Source organism: Macrobrachium nipponense, chromosome 19 (assembly GCF_015104395.2).
Source record: "Macrobrachium nipponense isolate FS-2020 chromosome 19, ASM1510439v2, whole genome shotgun sequence".
NCBI classification, from domain to species: Eukaryota; Metazoa; Arthropoda; class Malacostraca; order Decapoda; family Palaemonidae; genus Macrobrachium; species Macrobrachium nipponense.
The window spans coordinates 31,630,922-31,653,196 of NC_061088.1; the positions used below are offsets into that span (position 1 = coordinate 31,630,922).

General features: G+C 36.0%; 1 protein-coding gene across 5 annotated transcripts in view; it reads right to left on the reverse strand.

Moving 5' to 3' along the window:
- Nucleotides 1-3,841: 3,841 nt before the first annotated feature.
- The window catches only part of LOC135215608 (E3 ubiquitin-protein ligase Mdm2-like), an 89,924-nt gene continuing 71,490 nt past the window's right edge, over nucleotides 3,842-22,275 (reverse strand). For all 5 annotated transcript variants that reach the window (XM_064250524.1, XM_064250515.1, XM_064250531.1 and 2 more), the window contains 2 exons: nucleotides 15,115-15,312; nucleotides 3,842-8,500 (listed from right to left, as the gene is read on the reverse strand). In XM_064250524.1, coding sequence (XP_064106594.1) covers nucleotides 7,556-8,500; nucleotides 15,115-15,312 — 1,143 coding nt within the window. In that variant the 3' untranslated portion in view covers nucleotides 3,842-7,555. The remainder of the gene's footprint in view (nucleotides 8,501-15,114; nucleotides 15,313-22,275) is intronic.

The window sequence follows — 22,275 nt, forward strand, 5'->3', positions numbered from 1 at the left end:
TTTTATGTTTTTTGTAAAGTTAAGTGTTAATGTTTTCTGCCATTTGTTAATGTTTTGTAAAGTTTAGTGTTAATGTTTTCTGCCATTTTTTAATGTTTCATAAATTTGTGTTCATGTTTCCTGCCATTTGTCCTCCTCTGTTGCCAGTTTTGGAGATCGCCTCACTCGAAAGGTAAGGTTCCACATTTTACTACATATGTATGTATGTACATTGGACCCCCGTATTCGCGTTCTCCGGATTCACAGACTCACACATTCGCGAATTTCTCCCGGGAACATTTCCCCGCATTATTCGCGGAAAATTAGCACATTCACAGTATTTTTCTGAGAAATATCCACAAATTTCAGGTTTTTTTTATCAATTTCATCATAAAATGCACTTTTTGTAAAAAAAACTATTAAAAAAAACAAATATGAACATTTTTAGTGGGTTTCTCTTGAGTTTTCACTAACAAAATAGGCTGTTTTTAGCATTTTTATAGGGGTTCCAAACATTCGTGGGTTCTAACTATTCACGGGGGGGTGGGTCTGGTACGCATCCCCCGCGAATACGGGGGGACCACTGTACCGTATTTCTTGCACCATGTACACTAATACACTTTATTTACAGGTATGTAGTACATATTAGTAGTATACGTAGTTTAAGTTAAGTACTGAATGTTCCAAATTGTTGGATTTCATTGTTTATTGATCAATATAGCTTCATTATAAAATTTACTGCGGTGTTTTTGTAAGGCTTCGAACGAATTAGGCAATTTACATGTAAAATGAGATTCAAGATAAGAAAAAATCAGGTTACGAAGGTTGCTTCGGAACGGATTAATTCCGTATCCTGGGGCACTACTGTGTGTGTGTGTGTGTGTGTGTGTGGGTATATATATATATATATATATATATATATATATATATATATAGTATATGATATGTATATGTATATGTATAGTATGTATATGTATATGTATAGTATGTATATGTATATGTATATGTAATATGTATATATATATATATATATATATATATATATATATATATATATATATATATATATATATATGCCTTTATCATGCGTATTCCTCATTTCTTACATTGCGGCTTAGACCTATTAATTGATAAGAAGATGAAACAATATCTTGGTCTCATGTGGCCTGTTACGGATGGTTTGGGCATCAATTTGAAGGGAGAGCATAATGTTCTCTCTTTATAGAAACACCGTCTGTCCGGGGAGTCAGGCAAGCTTCAATGATCATCCGATAATTATCTTCAAGAGGAGGCAACCATTGGGGGAGGGGGTCATCCTCCACTTTTTACAATAAATTTTGACGACTAGTATGGTAGAATTATTTCTTTATTTATATAAATTTGTTGATGATTGTTCAATATTAAGTTAATATTCTTTTATTTAGATTCAAAATAGTTTCTTCTTTGACTCTTTTGCTCAATCATTTGATGGAAAATTTTTCAAAATTTTTTTTTTTTTTTTGTTTTTAATATGAATTTTTCACTTGCCATTCCTTTTAATATTGTTAACTGTATTACTAATACTAAACAAAATTGATTAAGAAAAGTACATTTGCTTGTTTGTATATATTAAAAAATTAGGTGAAGAAAAACTTCTGGAATATGTTGCAATACATTTTTGAGTTTTGAGTGAGTGTACCAGTGAGAGATGTATTTGTCTACAAAGACAATATCAATCACGAAATCCTTGTAGACAAACGCCCAGCTAAGGATAGAATAAATCAATGCACAAGAGTATCTTGGTAACCTCAGATGCTGCATTAGTGCTCGAGTTGCGTGCAGACCAGTCCATTGGTCAAACACCATAACAAATACTAGTATCAATCACAAGAACCAGCGATGTGCAGACAGGCTTTGGACAGACATGTAGTGCACGAGCATGTGTACAGTATGAGGAACATTGTTGAGGACAGAAATCCACCTGCAGTATGATGCCAAAAACAAACCTCCTGGAACAGCACGAGGCAGTAGATTTGAAACTGAAGTAAAGTGGACCCCAGCATTCGCGGACTCACACATTCGCGGATTTCTCTCGGGAAAGTTTCCCCCATTATTCACGGAAAATTTGCACATTCGCAGTATTTTTCTATGAGAAATATAAAAAAATTCCTGTTTTTTTATCATTCATCATAAAATGCACTTTTCAAGATAAAACTATTAAAAAAACCATATATGAAAATTTTTAGTGGGTTTTTCTTGAGTTCTAAATAACAAAATAGGCAATTTTTAGCCTTTTTATAGGGGTTCCAAACATTCGCGGGATCTAACTATTTACGGGGGGGGGTCTGGTATGCATCCCCGCAAATACAGGGGGACCACTGTACTCATAATAGTAGTAACTGGTCTGAAGAAGACCTAGACAATAAATGAAGGATGCCAGGAATCTAAACTGAATCTGGGTCTATTCTTCCCGCAGTAACGTTACAAAAGTCACATGGGTAGAAACAATTTTGACCCTCCCAAAAGGAGTCATGATGGTGTCCGTCCTACAGCAGTAACTCTTGGGGGAAAGCCCAGTGGATAACCCAGACCTACTAATAAAAGAAAAAAAAAGCTGGACAAAGAATTAGAACTTAAAAGCCGAAGTGATGGAAAATGGGGAAAAGTTTCTTCCTCCCACTAGCAACAGAAGGGTCCATTCTTGAAGTTAGGCAGGGGCTCCTACTCCAAGATCAGAATCCAAGAATGCAGCAGGAACCACCATGGTGAAAGTGGGCATGGATATGTGACCATGATCTCCCTCCAGGTTGTACATAAGAGCACAGACACACTCGCCTTCTCTCCGACAACTCCCCATACCCAACCAGTACAAGAGGACAATTGTGAAATTACCGACAAAACATTATGAAAAAGGGAAAGGATCCCTCAACAACGTCAAAAACAGGAGGACCCAATCCACATCTTTCAATAGTGTCTGGTTTACAGTTACTAATACTTTAGTACTTGGAGAGGGTGCACTGATTGGGCTATCCTACAGGGGAAGAAACATTCATGGCAAACCTTGTAGGATAACCCAGAGAAGAGTGTGGGACCCAACCTCTTCAGTGGTATGAAGGCTGAGAAAGGGGAATGCACTCAGCCAGGCAGGAGGCTCACTCGTATCTTCCACCAAGGGATATAAAAAGTTTAAAAACACGTCATTACAGGAACCATGTTAGCATATAAACCTTTAAAATGTTGCTGTAAAGAATAAGGTTTAATTCTTGGATGAACCTTTATACAATGTACACTACTGAACATACCGTAACACCAACATGACCATCGTAAATAAGCAAAAAAAAAAAAAACAAAATAAAATTTCACACCAAAAACACAGTCTGGCTGAAGAAAAGTAAGGGTTGCCAGTATGTTCATGGAGTCGTGCATTAGCCCTTCAGCCTCTACCTGCTACTACAGTAGATTTACATCAACCATGCATCTGATGTCTAGGCCAGTCCATTACAATGCTCCTGATTGGCTGTTGATAAGCCAATCACAGGGATGGAAACTCACTCTCTCTCGAGTGTTCACACAGGCAGGATGTATGTTTCACCTCTCCTGGGGGATACTTTTGAAAGACATAACTCAGGAGAGGTGGAACATACATCCTGCCTGTGTGAATTCTCAAAAGAGGCAGTTTCCAGGCCAGTGATTGGCTTATCAACAGACAATCAGGAGCATCGTAAGGGACCGGCCTAGACATCAGATGCATGGTTAATGTGAATCTTATAGTTACCTAAATTTATACACTTCAGTGACCAAACGCGCATTTACCAAAGATAAATCTAAACAGCAGATGGTTTGTATTTCTACGAACTGGTAAAGGAGTACAATTGATACACTCTTCCTTGAATTCCTTTATTGAAAAAAAAAAAAAAACACTTGGGGATGTGATCAAACCTCCTCCAAGCTCTCATAAATTCATGCACCTTCCAAAGAAAGATAACTCTCTCTCTCTCTCATATATAATATACATCTCAGGGAGGTAATAGCCATGCTAACCTCCTCTAAGACAAAATAAATTCATTTGGACACATGGGAAATAATAGCATTTCTCACTTTTAACACTTGGTACACATTAATGAAACTTATTTTCCCTTTGATAATTGCTTCCTTGATACAGTACACTAGTCAAATTTATTTTCCTTTTGATAACTGCTTCCTTGATACAGTGTAATTTTATCCTTCCATAATAACAATTATATAGAATGTAAAACAATATCTATTCCCTTTATACAAACTTACTTTTAGTTGTGCTATACTGCTGAAAACAGTGCAATATTAGGCGAGAATAGTTACAATAATAACAAATATACAGTGTGTAAGAACAGTACTTGCTACCTTTACTCAACTTTACTTTTATTTGTGCTATACTGCTGAGAGCAGAGCAGTTAGGTGAGATAGTTAACAACTGAAGAGAAAATTCATAGGTCTTGCCTGGCATTTATATTGCTAGTAAAGAAACCAAATAACCACAATAACATGGAACCAAATAAACACAATATCACACAAGACATTATCTACATTTGCAAGATGCCAAAAATATATTTTTGAAGACAAACCTCTGGAAACTTGACACCTAGATTACCCTTTAAAAAATGTTGATGCTTAAGCTGTCAAGCAATTCAAAATTTAAGAATATCATTATTGAATAGTATATAAATACACTCCTCAATTGACATTGAATGTATCATTCCAGACCAAATGTTGATTCCCAATATACACTTCAGATCTTGTTCAATAAATGACAACTCATTTCTGTCATTATTTTGCTGTCATTATTATTGCTAAAAGAATAACAACCACTGACTTCACCATTCTTGTTTTTTTTTTTCTCCTCCAAACTAAACAAATTGACATTGTCAAAACTGACAAAACTTCATTAAAAGACTCACTTTTAGAAATTATTACCGAATGCTGATTGAAAACTGAAATATTACATAGCAATTGTGTGTGTGTGATTTGCAATCAAGGACTGGGTATGGGTAATGTAGGTTACTCATCAACTACCCACGAGGCCACAAGTAAACCCATTTTGATAGGAAAAAATTACTTTAATGTGGCATTCTTCTGGAAATGAGGTTAGCAAATGTCAGAAAGTGGGGTCATTATTCCATTTTAATTTGCTGTCATAATCATTCATTAAGGCTGCCATTTGCTAAACATGATCAGTTTTACATTGACAGGAACAGGCCTATTTGATCTGGCACCTATACAAAGTAGTTGCAGCTTTAGCAATTTTTTTCAGCTTGATTTGACACCTATACAAGGTAGTTGTAGCTTTAGCTGTTTTTCAGCTTGATTTGGCACCTGTACAGAGTAGTTGCAGCTTTAGCTGTTTTTTCAACATATTCATTTCCTCGATGTTTTTGTGGGCAGGATCCATTATTTTCCTCCTTTTACAGGTTGCACAAATTCTTATGAAATATAACTAAGATTCACAGATTTTTTGTGGAATGAAAACTTAAAACTGCTACATATTTTCAAAGGACTTTGAAAGTATACTTCTTTAACTACTGATAATTACAGTGAGGTGGCCATGTTCTTGATAATAACAAAGTTCTTGATACTAACAAAAACTGCCGACTTAGTCAATTCAATGTTATTCCACTCACTCCTAAACCTATGGAATTCTAAGTCATCAGTATAATATGCACTGTGCATGCCTTCGATCATCAGACTCCAACCAACAGAAGAATATGTTATAAAAGAAAAAATATAAATAGATAACACAAATGAAAAAAAATTGTCCCATTGATATATGATGATAAAGATGACGAACTCTGGACCACACACTACACAGATTACAGGTGATCTTGGTGGAGGAAAACGTGCAACTCTGCATCATTAGTTAATTTATTAATTGGCAAGTAATCTGAGAAATTGGCTCTCCAACTTCTATTAGTGGAATCCAGTTCTACAAGAGGTCTATTATAGGAAGCTGGCATGCTAGTTCCATAATTATATTATAGCTTCACATCCAATGCAAGTCATGGCTAATCATCTTCTTGTCTTGACCAAGCCTAGGTCACAGGGTGCAAACACTAGGCTACTAGTCATACATCTCAAATAAATTTTGTTGCATTCCCTTTGATCTACATCTAATTAGCCTCTAACCATTCACACTGGAATCCAAGTAAGCTAATGGTCCTCTTTATGCTTTATTTTCAAACTAGGTTGTGTAGAAGCTTAAAAATTGGTGAACCCAGATGTCTAAATTATGTTATTCTTCATGCTTATTTTGTCAGTTTGTATGCAAAGTGTTTTAACAGGCATCTAAATCAATCCATTCCATGAGCATCAGAAAAATGTTACCATCTCATAAGTTATGGATTATTGTTCAATAAAAGAAACAAAACCGAAAAAGGGACACAGAATGACACGTGTCTGAATTGACAAATTAATTTCAGTATCAAGTGTGTTGGGCACAAATAGAGAGGGATACTTACTGAGAGGGGAAACAACTTGGGATACTAATTTGGACTACTCAGCTAATACCACCATTCAAACATGTACAGCACAAGTAAAATGTATGGTTTGTACACGATAGAAACTTTATTTCTTTTATATTGCCCCAAATTATACATTGATTACAATAACCACCCAATACATTTGAGGGACAATCAGTTCCTTAATCTTCACAAGTGACAAAACAAATGACTGAAATGCAATTTTCAAAACGTAATACAGCATCTACTGTTAATTTGTAAAATGTTCTGCTCAAAGCATAAAATGAGTGCATGAAAAAATACTCATCTTCCTGAAATGGAAAGTAATATCATAAAATGACATTTTCAAAATTACACTGAAATATGAATTTTTCACTATTTTATGTACCAGATGAGATAAACTATCACCTTCATAACCACACAATATGTATTGGGGATGCACCGATACCAAATTTTTGGGTGTTAACAGACTCATTTATTTAAATTATGAAAGGTTCTGGTTTGGTGGGCTTAGTTAATACATACATTTTAGGAAGCCTAGATGGATTTTAAATTCCTATACTAATCACAAAAGTATCGGCCGATACCACAAAAACTAGCTGATACCAATACCTGGGCACATCCCTAATATGTAAGTATGCAAGCATACATCTTTTACATTAAGACTGGCCTAATTTTGGTAGAATACATTCTGCCATTCAAATGCTACTGCCGAACTTCTGACTACTATGTACTTCAGGGTAAAGCATACTTCCTTACAAGGTTAGGAATGTGGCAGTTTTTTCTTTCTGGTTTCTGTTAAATAAAAAAAAAAACAAAAAAAAAACAACCAACCTAAAGGGAAAGACTAAAAATAAATAACTGTAAACACCTCCCCCCAAATCGCCCCCCCCCCCCCCAACAAAAAACAAGGGGCTACACTGTAGCACACAAGTTACTATCAAGAAATTACACAGATTTTCCTCATTCACCTGTACAATAAGGGATTCAATAGATTATATATTTTAACAAGTCTGCTGAGTCACATCTCTGAACTCTAGAATAATAATAAACTTGCACTTTTTTCTTTGGCAGAACAAGGTAAAGGTGACTTTGAAAAAAAATATAAATTACACAACAATGTTTTTACATACCATATGGATCTTCCTTCTACAAACTGGACAGCGGGCTCCTGAGTTTAAAAGACGGCGCGCACATTGATAGCATGTTGCCTGATGACCTAGGCGACCATGTACAATAGTTGCATTTTTAGGTCGTGAGCAACATAACATACACAATTGTGATTCTTCCCCATCTGGTTCATTCTTGACCTCCTTTTTAATTTCACTTTCACTGGAAACACTGGCCAGCTCACTTCCCTTTGAGTTGACGAATTTAGCTTTGTCTGTTATCAACTTCATTCCAATTTCAGACAATTCATCTTTTTCATCTTCACACTCATCTGTTTTGTCCTCAAAGTCTGACGAAAGGCTGATTCTGCTTTTTTTAACTTTAATGTCCTCCTTAAAGGAAGATGACTTCCTTTTCCTTTTTGAAGACTCTAAAATTACAGAACTCTTTTCTGGCTCTTCCTCTAATGTTGGTGTTAACACGCTGGAAGAAGACCCCTCTACGTCTGCAGTCTTAGAACATGAGGGTTCATTTTCAGTGCATTGGGAGCTTGAAGTCTGTGCCTTAATGTCTTCCATTCCAGTATCTTGGGAGCTTTCAGTATATTTATCTTGAGAAAGAGAAATGCCAGAATCTTGAGAACTACCAGAATCTTGGGAGCTGAAGTTGTCAAAACTGTAATTTCTAGATAGTGAACTTTCTAAGGAGACGGTAGAAGCAGTAGATGACGTTCTAATGAGATCACTAGACTCTGGTTCACTGGCTGTAGACGATCTTGTCAATATATGATGTGCTTGTCCAAACTCTCCATCATTTGCTGATTCTTTACAATCTGTGACACTTACCTCAGACATAAGTGAATCGCATCTTTGCCTCAATTTCTTCTTTGGTCTAGGTTTCCTTTTCTTTTTCTTCGGTCTCTCAGGAAGCCAATTTTTCCTTAACTGAAAAAAAAATATATTTCATAATATTTAATACTGCAAATATGGGTAAAGTGCAATTAAAATAACTACACTCCTCAAGGTAACCATACTCATCAAATATTCTAGACATTTTCCCATTGACACTAAAATGTCACCTAAATAAACATACATACATACATCATACATACAATATATATATATATATATATAGATATGTTATATATATATATATATTAATTTATATTATATATATATATATATATATATATATATATATATATATATTTCAATAAATACATAAAATTTATATTGGGTTTGTTGTAATTTGTTACTATATGTTTGCTTTTCCATAAAGCCTGCCATTTAACAACTGTTTAAAAAACACTAGGCCCCACTCAAAAAACTCTTATCTAACTATATTGAACACAGCTCAACATCTTACTTGGTTTTATTAGCTACATGGGCAGCATGCTAACATACTGTATTTAAACATATACTTAGAAAACATTTATTAAATACCCCTAAGGGTAGGGCTCCCACATACTGTCATGGAAAAATATTTGCATCATTTTCCTATAATTAACTCAATGAATATTTTAGGTCTATAACTGAAGCAATGGCAATAGATAATCTTCAAATTTGAAAACAACATATCCAACTTTTTAAAAACCTTGAAACAAGTTTTCGTATTATTAACGCTAGAGCAATATTTTTTTCAGGCTCAGGGGAGGTGACTTCTAGCATTTTTAAATGATAAACTAGAAAATTTGAGACTTGAAGAAAACCAAGTATAAAGTAAAATTGCCTAACTGTTGAAATGTACATCATTTATAAGGAAGAATGGTAAAGGTTTCAAAGGTGGGCGAGTTAAAACGAGAAGGTATACTTCATGGTGCTAACCAAATAAACAGTTGGGCATTCATTACCAACTAACCTCACTTTGTGACCTGGGGTCAAGAAAACTTTTTCCCAGATATAAGTGGCTGTCATCATAAAAATGACTGGTAAGCTTTTATTCAAAAAGAACCAAATTGCAGTGTGTGTGTTATTTCTAGGTTAGCCATTTTTAATGCTGATATTTCAAAAAAATTGACAGCATATACTGTATAAAGACCACTTAAAATAAACATTCCAAGCATAATTCTTTCTACATAAAATTGAAAAATACGAAACAATAGGAGAAAATCACAGAACTGATTGTTGTGCCAGAAGTTTGAGTGATGCAATTATCTGGCCAAGCTAATTATTACCTATTACCTACATTCAGTACAGTCTCGGCTTAAGTAAAATACCACATGAAGCAAATACTTTTCTTTATATGGTATTAATCATTATGGAAGTTACACAATAGTATCTGCTACCACATTCACTCTTCAGTGTGTTTTGTAACACTGCAAGGGGATGAAGGGAGTTTTGAAGGTTGGGGCCTTGAAAAGTTTCAGAATTCCATAAATTTTCAACTTATGTCAGGGGTCAGGAACCTAACCTTTACATCTGCAGTGGAGTGACTGTACTTTATAGTATCTATACACGTGTTATTCACTATTAACTACGAACTACGGTACCGTAGATTTAACATTCATTCTTAAAGTAAAGAAACAAAATATATGTACAGAAGAGTAGTCAACAAAGAACCAGTGTTGTAATCGTCTGAATAAAACCTCATTCTTTCTTCCCTCTCGTCATTTAACATCATTTCATCGAGAGGGTCTTGTGAGTTGTCAAATTCAGTAATGAACACAACAGTACAGATAAGATTGATGAAATATAAGAAAAAATTACCTTAGAAAAAGAACGTGTGCATGTTCATGTATGTCAGATGATTATGTACTGAGCAAATAAGTACCATTTTGAAATGCAATCTGGTATATCAACATTAAAAATTAATAAAGCATTTTCTCCAAATCTACAAGTAGACAACTAAAAAAATACATTAGTTATGCTATTATTTGTATGGCATATGAAAATTTAAATCCTTCTGAAGTACAGTAGAACCTCAGTCCTTGACACTAATCAGTTCCAGACGAAGTGTCGAGATGTGATTCAGTGGATATTCGAATCAATTTTTTCCATACGAAATAACTGAAAACAGATTAATCTGTTCTTGAGCACCAGTTATTAGCCTAACCTAGCCTTTTTATATAGAAAATTAAACATAAATAATAAATTAAATAGTTCAGAGTTAAACAACATACTGTATTCAATGCACTTCTATATTTTTAAATTGTATACATGTATACAATATAAAAAAAAAAAAATTGCCCTACGATGGGAGACCAAGCACCACAGGTTAGGATAGGTACTGTACTGTAAAGGGTAGGCACAGAAATTAAAATTATTGCTAATAAAATAAAACATTAACAAACAAGCCTGAATTATTAACTAATAAAGTATCAAACCAAGATAAATTATGTCTTATCACAAAAGACGCAACTCCCACCTCCCCCCCACAAATAAGACGCACCCATATTTTACAAAGCTATTGGTGGAAAAAACAATTTTAGTATGTTTCATCATACACTTGTTGAAAGATATTTCAAAAGAACGGGCAACGCTTTTCTTTTGTTTACATCCACTCATTGCAAATGGCGGACAGGATAGCTGCTGACATATCATAGGCACCTTTTCGTAAGTTTGCAATACAATTTACTTTATTAATTAGTGTTGTTTTTCAATGTTTTATTATTAACAATAATTTTTGTGCCTACCTATTATGCTCGCTTTTAAAGGCATAAGCTACCCTACAGTGCTCTGTCTCCCATTACACGCAGGGCAGGTTTTTTTTTAATATATTTAACAATAAAACAGTGCATCTAATACTCTGGCAAATATGCAAATATGGTAAATGTTACTTGCAATTTTTTCTTGGACTCATGATTTAATCAAAATACAGTGGGCCCCCGTATTTGCATTCTCTGGATTCGCGGATTTCTCTCGGGAACGTTTCCCCGCATTATTTGCGGAGAATTTGCGCATTTGTGGTATTTTTCTATGAGAAATATCCACAAATTCCTGGTTCTTTTTATTAATTTCATCATAAAATGCACTTTTTGTGATAAAACTATTAAAAAAACCAAGTATGAAAAGTTTTAGTGGTTTTTCTTGAGTTTTAACTAACAAAATAGGCTGTATTTAGCGTTCTTATAGGGGTTCCAAACATGCGTGGGTTCTAACTATTCACGGGGGGGTCTACTACGCATCCCCCATGAATACGGGGGGACCACTGTACAGTGCAAGAAGCCACAACTACTAAGGAAATAGTACTGTACAAGCATGTACTGGATCAAAACACTCAAAGCAGAGGTGAATGGGGTTTAAATGAAGCACAGGAACAACACCAACTCACTCTTGACTGACCAAAACACTTTTGATTATAAAAATCATAGGGTTGATCAGGTCGGATTCCGGATTTTGTTCTAGCTCCCTCCAATGCAAATTTTATAAGAAATTTCTGTATTGGTGAAATGTGGTCAATCTTCAATGCATGGGAAACAAGTTTGGTTTTAGAAAATGTCTTGATGTATTTAAGTTGTGTTGTGACGTCATAGAAGACTCGATGGCTGCAGCATATGGGTAAACAATAACAGAGCAGGGAGTACAGGACATGTGGAACTGGTGTTTGGTAGGGTAGGATAGAGATCTCTGTCTCATAGAACTTTGTGGGTTGTAAGTCATGTTGTGGTGGTGTTCAAAGTCTTCAGGTGGAGTATACTGGGACCAAAGAACGTCAACAGGTGGGTAGATTGCACATTTGTGTCACAAAGGAAAGATTAGGCTAGAAGAATATTCAAACTGGTAGCAGTAGCATGATCAATTAAAGATGGTCGGATCAGATAGTGAATAAAGGGAGATCAGATGGAAAAGGGATTGTCCGAGACTTAGCAGGATACAAGAAGAGTTCAAAGGATGGAAAGGACAAGTTGAAAATTGGCTAGTGGTGTGTGGAGACAAAGTAAAATATCAGAGGATGAGATAAGAATGAGCTTAAAAGGGAAAGCCCTAAAAGTAGTGGAAAGAATAGATAAACTTAAGGGTACAGAGGGTTCAAAGATAATCCTATGCAAACTAGATGAAGCTTATCTAATAGCCATGTGAATAAAGAATTAAAATGAACAACTATTTTAAAATATGAAGAGAATCTAATGAAAAGATGAGACATTTTAAATAGGTACGAAAAGGCAGAATCAGTGTGACAGAGCAATGGGGAAAAGCTTGCTTGAAGAAACTTGCTCTAAGGGTTTTCACGTATTGCAACAAGCAAATCTCACAGAAAATTAAAAACAAATGGTATTAGCAGCTTATGGTCAAGGAAAGTTAGAATATAAAAGTGTCACAAATAACGAAAAGAATATTTGAGGGATTAGGGAACAAAGAGGTTCGGGAATGATGGGGGCCAGAAGGCAATGCAAATTGTGGGTGAGAGAGGGAAAACCAGATATCAGGGAAAATGGAACAGAGGTAAGTGTAGAAGAAATCCTATAAACAAAAAAGGGATTCGGCGTTTAAGGGTTAATTGTCATATCATTTTACTATTGATCTTAACAATCTCGCATTCATCTAACATCATATTAATATAATAAATAATAATAATTAGTGTAATGAATAAATAACTAAATTGACATGGAAAAAGAAAAAGTGCTTTTGCTGCAGCAGTGATATTTGATTACCCAATTATGCATTCATGTCTTGGCCTACGCATCTACATATGCAGCTGACTTCTAACACTTTTATCATGTTTTATTCTTCATTTTTCATCTTTTACAATGAGGTTTAATTGAAATGTTTCTACATTAGTTTATTATACATACTCTATAAAAATAACAAAATTGTATTAAGACACTTTTTTATTGTTAAATGTATGAAAAAAAAAAAAAAAATGCCCTCCCCTGCATCCAATGGGGCTGTATTACGGATGGGAAACTAAGTGTCATAGGCTAGGCTATGACTTCCCTACAGCAAGCATAACGGGTATGCAAAAAAACTGTTGCTAATAATAAAACATTGAAAAACAATCTTAATTATTAAAATGAATTGTTTTACTAATAATAAAATATTGAAAAAAAGCCGAAATATCTGTCTGTTCTCACAAACTTAAGAAAAGGTGTTTATGATATGTCACTCGTTAGCCTGTCAGCCATCTGCAATAAGTGGATGTAAACAAAAGCATAGTGCCGCCTGTTGTTTATTTATGGCAAAATTCCAAACAAAGTCCAAACTTCACTTTAGTACATGTACTCTCACATTACTGTATTTCATGCACAGTCATACATTTCACTTTAAAATATCTTTCAATAAATGTATCATGAAACATAAAAATAAAATGTCCCACAAAATATCCTTGTAAGATTGCCAGTCAAACCAGACTATTGGCTAAGGCGGACACCTTGACCGGCTATTAGTCCCTCTTAACAAGGGTTTGCTGTATGGGTGTTTGACTGATGAAATAAAATATGTATATGCATTCATGTAAATTCATTTACACTATAGTTTTAATTAAGGCATACCTATGCTGTTAACAAGGTAAATATTTGTCAGTCTTCTTTACAATGTGTAATAGTTATTTTACTCAAAACTTTATAGTAAATATACCTTCATAAAATCATTATGTGTGTGTGAATAAAAAAGAATAAGGCATTACATACTTATTCAATGTTTCTATTATAGCCTTAGACTCGGTAGCTACCAACAGGTTTTGGAAAGCTAAGAATTTCACATAATTTTAAAATGACAAAGCTTTAACAAGCCCCACACATACAAACATTTGGATGAAATGTTTTATTAGATTTTCAAAGTGAATGTACCTACTGCAATGCACCTATCACATAAGTACAAATAGGTAGCTATCTGTATAACATCGTGAGAAAAATGCACCCACACATCACATGCAGTGCATATGGTGTTTTTCTATTACTGTGTAATTATTACTATTATTATTATGCCTGCACACCTATGTATGTAGGGCATTTTCAAGTTTAATTTGCATGTTAGTCCAGTCATGGAGCATATTTGGTGGTAATAAATCTCTAACAAAAATCGTTTACCTTTCCTTGAAAAAGCGGTAATGAAATATATATAATAAATTTTATGTATCCAACATATCATGCAGACATGGAAGTTTGTTTGTAAAAAAGAAATACCAGTACTGTTTTGGTACTTACCTAATTAAATTATGATTTTTATATAAAGGTTATTTTTAGGAAAAAAATTTGTTAGATCTACCTCGTTCCAACAAAATACGATGTATATATTTTGTATTCCAATAAACTTAATTTGGAATAGTAATCTTGTCTAAGTTGCCAAAAGATTCTCAAACAAGTATTCTTGTGTGTTTAGCGCAAATACTATGAATAGAACTTTTGTAGTAGACCAGCACTTATTACTCAGTAATCCTAATCTTTCTTTAAGAAAAATCCTCTTCAGCAGAGTTTTAGATGTAAATGAAAATGGATACCCTGATAAGTCCTGCTTTTATCAAAATGTATTATTCTTTTTAAGGAATTATGGATAATTTTTATGATTTATGCTTCAACCTTAATTTTTTTTTTTTTTTTTTTTACAACAAGGAATTTTGGGTGGCTTGTCACAAATATATTACATTACTGTGAATATTTTACAAGGTATCAGTCTTCTCTTACCTGCCAGCACTTCCCACAATAGCGCACAAAAGCTTTGTTTTTTATGCCACAAGAAAGGCAGTCCCACTTTTCATGAGCTAATTCTGGGTCTTCATCTGTTGACTGCTCATCTGTATCAGAATCGTCATCAGCCCAAAATTCTTCTTCTATTTCATCATCACACAATGCTTGAACGGCAAGCAAAGCAACCTTAACATCCTGAAATAAAAAAAAATTGCAAAGTGAATAAATATTTAAATAATATTGCAAAAGCCCCGTTACTGACATGAATTAATCTTCCCGGATTCCTTCCGGTAATAAACCTATCAATAACAGCCTTAGATAGCCACATGTAGATTGGTCAAAGGTAAAAATGAATGTTAAACCAGCAGCTCAACTACTCAGTGAATCGGTAGCAAAATCCCAACAATTCTAACTTTATAATGACCTCAGATAATTTTGAGGATGCAACAAAACAATTAAATTCACCACAATTCTCAACCATCTATTTGACATCATGAATTAGAGAACTTTATGCTCTTTTGGCTTTAAAAAGCCGTTTCAGGAAAAAAAATTGAAAAGCTGACTTAAGATTCATAGTTAATATAGAATTTTAATTTCCTCACGACAATAAGAAAGTGAGTGTTTTTAAAGATAAGGATGAGATGGTCATGTGGCGGGCAAAGGATTTGGTCCTTTCTGCCTTACATGTTAGGTGTGTCAGCACATCCCAGTGGCTTCACAGATTAGTACGTATAGGGAAACTGACCTGTGACACCTCCACCCCATTAAACCTCGTGTAAATCTTCTCTAATTCAACATTTTTACCTACATACGACTTTCCTTACAATAAAACTAGGAAAGTAAGAATATGAACATAACAATGTTATTACTTTTATATTTTGTGTCAAGATCACAGATTAGCATGTCCAAAGTAATATCAATTTTTGTTGGTGACATCAGTTTACAAATGATACTTGACAAGTGAATTGAATTATAATTGAGCAAAGAATAAAAATACCATATATTTTCGCATATAAGACGACCTTTAGATAAGACGATGAATTCTGAATTACAACTTAATTTTTTTTTATAAAAATGATTATTTGCAAAAATTAAACAGTGCAACTATATTTATAACAATGATGACTTAAATAAGGGATGTTTTGCTTGTTGTACCTAATTACAGTATTACTAACTATCGTTGTTACATCATTTGTGTTTGATATTGTTTACATTCTCAAAATTTTGGCTGATTCAAGTACTATCGATATCTTCATTGCCATTATTTGTTAGAAGAGATATAATTAGGATACCTTATATAGCAAATTAGTAAAGTTTGGTTGAAGACGTGCACATATTACTTCACTGTATAAGCATTAGGTGCGATTTCTCCAGTTCCGAACATAACTTCCGCCTGGCCATTATTAGCTTTATAGTCAGCTTGGGCATAACTTGCAGTAATTTATTAGCATTCTTTCTTGAGATCTCCACTGAATGAAGAATGAACAAAAATATTTTTCATTTTTACTTATGGAAGCCACCATTGAGAATCGGCAAGGTTTAACAACTTGACAATTTTCAAGGAGCTCTTAATAAACACGCGATAGATACGGTAATGATGTTAGCAATTCGCTGTTTCTCAATTTGGTTTGTGTCAACGTACGATAACAATAATCGCTTCATCCAGAATTCGAAAAACCGGAACATTTTAGAGGAGAATGGAGGAGTATCATTGGTATTACAGTTGATGAGAGAGAGAGAGAGAGACCTTACCTTACAGACCTTACATCTTGTTCGGGTTGCCCCAGGTCCCTCAGTGTGAGGCACCTCTAATGTCTACCAGAGAGTTGCTAGTACATCTTCCGGTATATTTTGCATCTTCCAATCTTGGATGGTCTGGGATGCAGTTTAGATATTTGTCGAGCTTATTCTTAAACACATCTACGCTCACTCCTGATATATTCCTCAGATGAGCTGGCAACGCATTGAATAGACGCTGCATTATCGATGCTGGTGCGTAGTGGATTAATGTCCTGTGTGCTTTCCTTATTTTTCCTGGTATAGTTTTGGGCACTATTAATCTACCTCTGCTTGCTCTTTCTGATATTTTTAGTTCCATGATATTTTCTGCTATTCCTTCTATCTGTTTCCATGCCTGAATTATCATGTAGCGTTCTCTTCTCCTTTCTAGACTATATAATTTTAAGAATTGTAGTCTTTCCCAGTAGTCTAGGTCCTTAACTTCTTCTATTCTAGCTGTAAAGGACCTTTGTACACTCTCTATTTGTGCAATATCCTTTTGATAGTGTGGGTACCATATCATATTGCAATATTCAAGTGGACTACGAACATATGTTTTATAAAGCATAATCATGTGTTCAGCTTTTCTTGTTTTGAAGTGCCGTAACAACATTCCCATTTTTGCTTTACATTTTGCCAACAGAGTTGCTATTTGATCATTGCATAACATGTTCCTATTCATCATCACACCAAGGTCTTTAACTGCTTCCTTATTTGTGATGGTCTCATTATTAGGTCCCTTATATGCATATAGCTTTCTTTCTCTGTCTCCATAATTTATTGATTCAAATTTATCAGAGTTAAATACCATCCTATTTACCTCTGCCCAATCATATACTTTGTTAAGGTCTCTTTGTAGAGCGTTCCTATCTTCATCACAAGTAATTTCTCTACTTATTCTTGTGTCATCTGCGAACTACTCACTACCGAATCCTTCACATTATTGTCTATGTCTTCAATCATAATAACAAACAGTATTGCAGCTAACACCGTACCTTGCGGCACACCGGATATTACCTTGACTTCATCCGATTTCTCGTCGTTTGCAATAACTATCTGTTTTCTGTTGTGTAAAAATTCTTTTAACCATCTTCCTACTTTATCCACGATATTGTGTTTACTAATTTTCTTCGCTAATATATTATGGTCTACTTTATCAAAAGCTTTTGCAAAGTCTAAATAAACCACATCAGTTTCATTTCCGCTTTTCATATTTTTGAATATGTTCTCACGGTGGACTAACAGTTGGGTTTGTGTACTTTTTCCGGGTACGAAACCATGTTGTCCTTTATTAAACAAATTATTTTTTATTAAATGTTTCATAATATTTTTCTTCATTACCCTTTCATACACTTTCATAATATGTGATGTTAGACTCACAGGCCTATAATTACTTGCCTCTAGTCTTGATCCACTTTTGAAAGTAGGGGTAATATATGCTAATTTGTGCTCATCATAAATCTTGCCTGTATCTACACTTTGTCTTAATAATATTGCAAGTGGCTTTGCGATAGAATGAACTACTTTCTTTAACAAAATAGCAGGAATTCCATCAGGCCCTGCAGCAGCTCCTTTTATTTCATTAAATAGCCTGCACAATATCAGCTTCATTAATATCTATGTCAGCTAAATATTCACTATTTTCATCCCTTACTTCTATATCTTATCTTCATATCTATTTCTAGGGGTGAATTCTCTCTTATATTCGTTCTGCCAGTATGTTGCAATTTCCGTTTTTTCATTCGTTAATCTCCCTTCAATTCTCAGAGGGCCTATTCTATTCTTCTTTTATTCATCTTCTTCGCATATGAGTATAATAGCTTGGGGTTTTGCTTGATATTTAATATGTTATTGTTATGATACAATAAAGTTTGTTCATACTTACCTGGCAGATATATATATAGCTGTATTCTCCGACGTCCGACAGAATTTCAAAACTCACGGCACACGCAGTGGGCGGCCAGGTGGTTAGTACCCATTCCCGCCGCTGGGAGGCGGATATCAGGAATCATTCCCATTTTCTATTCAGATTTTTCATACCCACTGTCCCCTGAGGGGAGGTGGGTGGGTACTTTAATTATATATATCTGCCAGGTAAGTATGAACAAACTTTATTGTATCATAACAATAACATTTTGTTCATGAAACTTACCTGTCAGATATATATATAGCTGAATCCCACCATTGGAGGTGGGAAGGGACAGAATAGAAGGATTTAGGAAACACCTCAAGTGCAGATGATTGACATCTTGATTCCTTACCTGTTAGCATAGCTGACTTCTTGATTACTGTCACCGAAGTCTGCTTTTGCTTTACTAGAGTTAACCAACAAGGTAGTGACCTGTGTAGTTGGTGCGCTCTAGATGATCTGTCAACGGGGGCGCGTGACCACAATGTGACTAGACATATTGACCATACTGTGAGGGCAACGAAGCTAAAACCACCACCTGACCTAACCTATCGAAGTTAGTCCCATAACTTCTAGGCTAACGAAAGGGAAAGCGCCTCAAGCGACCAACCCTTCAAAGTTAAAAGCACACCTATCCCTTTTCTATAGGATAGGATTCGTGCTGCTTCCTGCCTCCAATAATATTTCTACGGATATGTATGGTCCTAGCGACTCGCAGATCTCATATGTCGTCTTCACATCCCGTCGGGAGTGTGAAGCGAACACAGAGTTGCTTCGCTCAAACGTGGCACTCAGGATATACTGAGTGTCATGCTCTGTTGAAATGCTTCCGAGGCCGCGCCCTCACCTCGTAAGCATTTACTTTAAAAGGTTTCAAATCTTTGTTCAAACATGACGAATGAGCCTCTTAGAAAGACTCCTTAAAAATAACGCCAGGGCGTTCTTCGACATGGGCAAGTCTGGTCTTTTTACGGAACACCGCAGATTGTCGAATGACCTGACTTTCTTTAGTTTTATCAAGATAAAACTTGAGAGCCCCGACAGGGCACAGGACTCTCTGTGGCTCTTGCCCAATAAATTTGTGCCATCCCTTGATCTCCAGGCCTCTGGGCCAAGGGTTAGACGGGTTTTCGTTCTTAGCATGAACGGAAGGCTTAGAGGACACCGAATTATGTCCTCTAAAGCCAAAACCTCTGATGATGGCTAAAACCTCACTAACCCTCAATGCCGTAGCTAGAGTGGTTAGAAAAATGTTATTGTTATGATACAATAAAGTTTGTTCATACTTACCTGGCAGATATATATATAGCTGTATTCTCCGACGTCCGACAGAATTTCAAAACTCCCGGCACACGCAGTGGGCGGCCAGGTGGTTAGTACCCATTCCCGCCGCTGGGAGGCGGATATCAGGAATCATTCCCATTTTCTATTCAGATTTTTCATACCACTGTCCCCTGAGAGAGGTGGGTGGGTACTTTAATTATATATATCTGCCAGGTAAGTATGAACAAACTTTATTGTATCATAACAATAACATTTTGTTCATGAAACTTACCTGTCAGATATATATATAGCTGAATCCCACCATTGGAGGTGGGAAGGGACAGAATAGAAGGATTTAGGAAACACCTCAAGTGCAGATGATTGACATCTTGATTCCTTACCTGTTAGCATAGCTGACTTCTTGATTACTGTCACCGAAGTCTGCTTTTGCTTTACTAGAGTTGCCAACAAGGTAGTGACCTGTGTAGTTGGTGCGCTCTAGATGATCTGTCAACGGGGCGTGACCACAATGTGACTAGACCATATTGACCATACTGTGAGGGCAACGAAGCTAAAACCACCACCTGACCTAACCTATCGAAGTTAGTCCCATAACTTCTAGGCTAACGAAAGGGAAAGCGCCTCAAGCGACCAACCCTTCAAAGTTAAAAGCACACCTATCCCTTTTTCTATAGGATAGGATTCGTGCTGCTTCCTGCCTCCAATAATATTTCTACGGATATGTATGGTCCTAGCGACTCGCAGATCTCATATGTCGTCTTCACATCCCGTCGGGAGTGTGAATGCGCAACACAGAGTTGCTTCGCTCAAAACGTGGCACTCAGGATATTACTGAGTGTCATGCTCTGTTGAAATGCTTCCGAGGCCGCGCCCTCACCTCGTGAGCATTTACTTTAAAAGGTTTCAAATCTTTGTTCAAAACATGACGATGAGCCTCTTAGAAAGACTCCTTAAAAATAAACGCCAGGCGTTCTTCGACATGGGCAAGTCTGGTTCTTTTTACGGAACACCGCAGATTGTACGAATGACCTTGACTTTCTTTAGTTTTATCAAGATAAAACTTGAGAGCCCCGACAAGGGCACAGGACTCTCTGTGGCTCTTGCCCAATAATTTGTGCCATCCCCTTGATCTCCAGGCCTCTGGGCCAAGGGTTAGACGGGTTTTCGTTCTTAGCAAGAACGGAAGGCTTAGAGGACACCGAATTATGTCCTCTAAAGCCAAAACCTCTGATGATGGCTAAAAACCTCACTAACCCTCATTTTTCGTAGCTAGAAGTGGTTAGAAAAATTAGCCTTTCTGGTCACGTGTATTAAGTTTACAGAAAGGAGAGGTTCGAAATGCTTTGACATCAAGAAACTTCAGACTACGGTCTAAGTTCCATCAAGATTTCCGCAGACCTCAAGATCGTGAAGGGCTTTGTTGTTTGACAGATCCGAATCTCTGAGCCTAGAGGCCGTCAACAACATATTCCAGTATTCTACAATCGTTGGGACTGTTAGCTTATCCACATACTTCAGACGGAATAAATGGGAAGGCGGTAAAGTCATTCACAGAGGTCAGAGGTAGAGGAACAGTCATTCTTCCTGCCCTATGTCCAGAAACGGCCCACTCCGATTGGTACACTGCAAAATATGCAGCACTGCTTTGCTTTGGCAATGAGACTTGCAATTAATCTTGAAGATCCTCCTCGCTTCTTGACAGTCTGAACGCATTCAGAACTCAGATCGGAGAGATTTTAGGTACCTCTCGAAGTGAGGCTGTTAGAGTAGACCGATTCTCTCGGGAAGGGTCCTTGGAAAGTGCTCTCTGAAGGACGTGACCTCTGTGAATCCAGCCTCTCGAAGGCCAACATGGGGCGATCAGCGTCTTTCTCACTCCCTCTGACGCCAGCGATTATCTTATTACATTTCCTAAGCTTTTGAATAGGGAAAAGGGCTAACCAAACTATCCCCATTCCATACTATAGGATGGCGTCTATTGCTACCGCTCTCGGATCGAGAATAAGGGCGCAACGTAGAGGAAGCTTCTTCGTCTTCAATATTGCAAAATCTACGAAAGGACGTCCCCCAAAGTCTCCACAACTCTCGACATACTTCTAAGCGAGGATTACTCAAAAGTCAAACGTCAGTAGTTGCTGCCGTCGATCGAGAAGATCCGCACGGACGTGCAATCGTGTAACGAACCT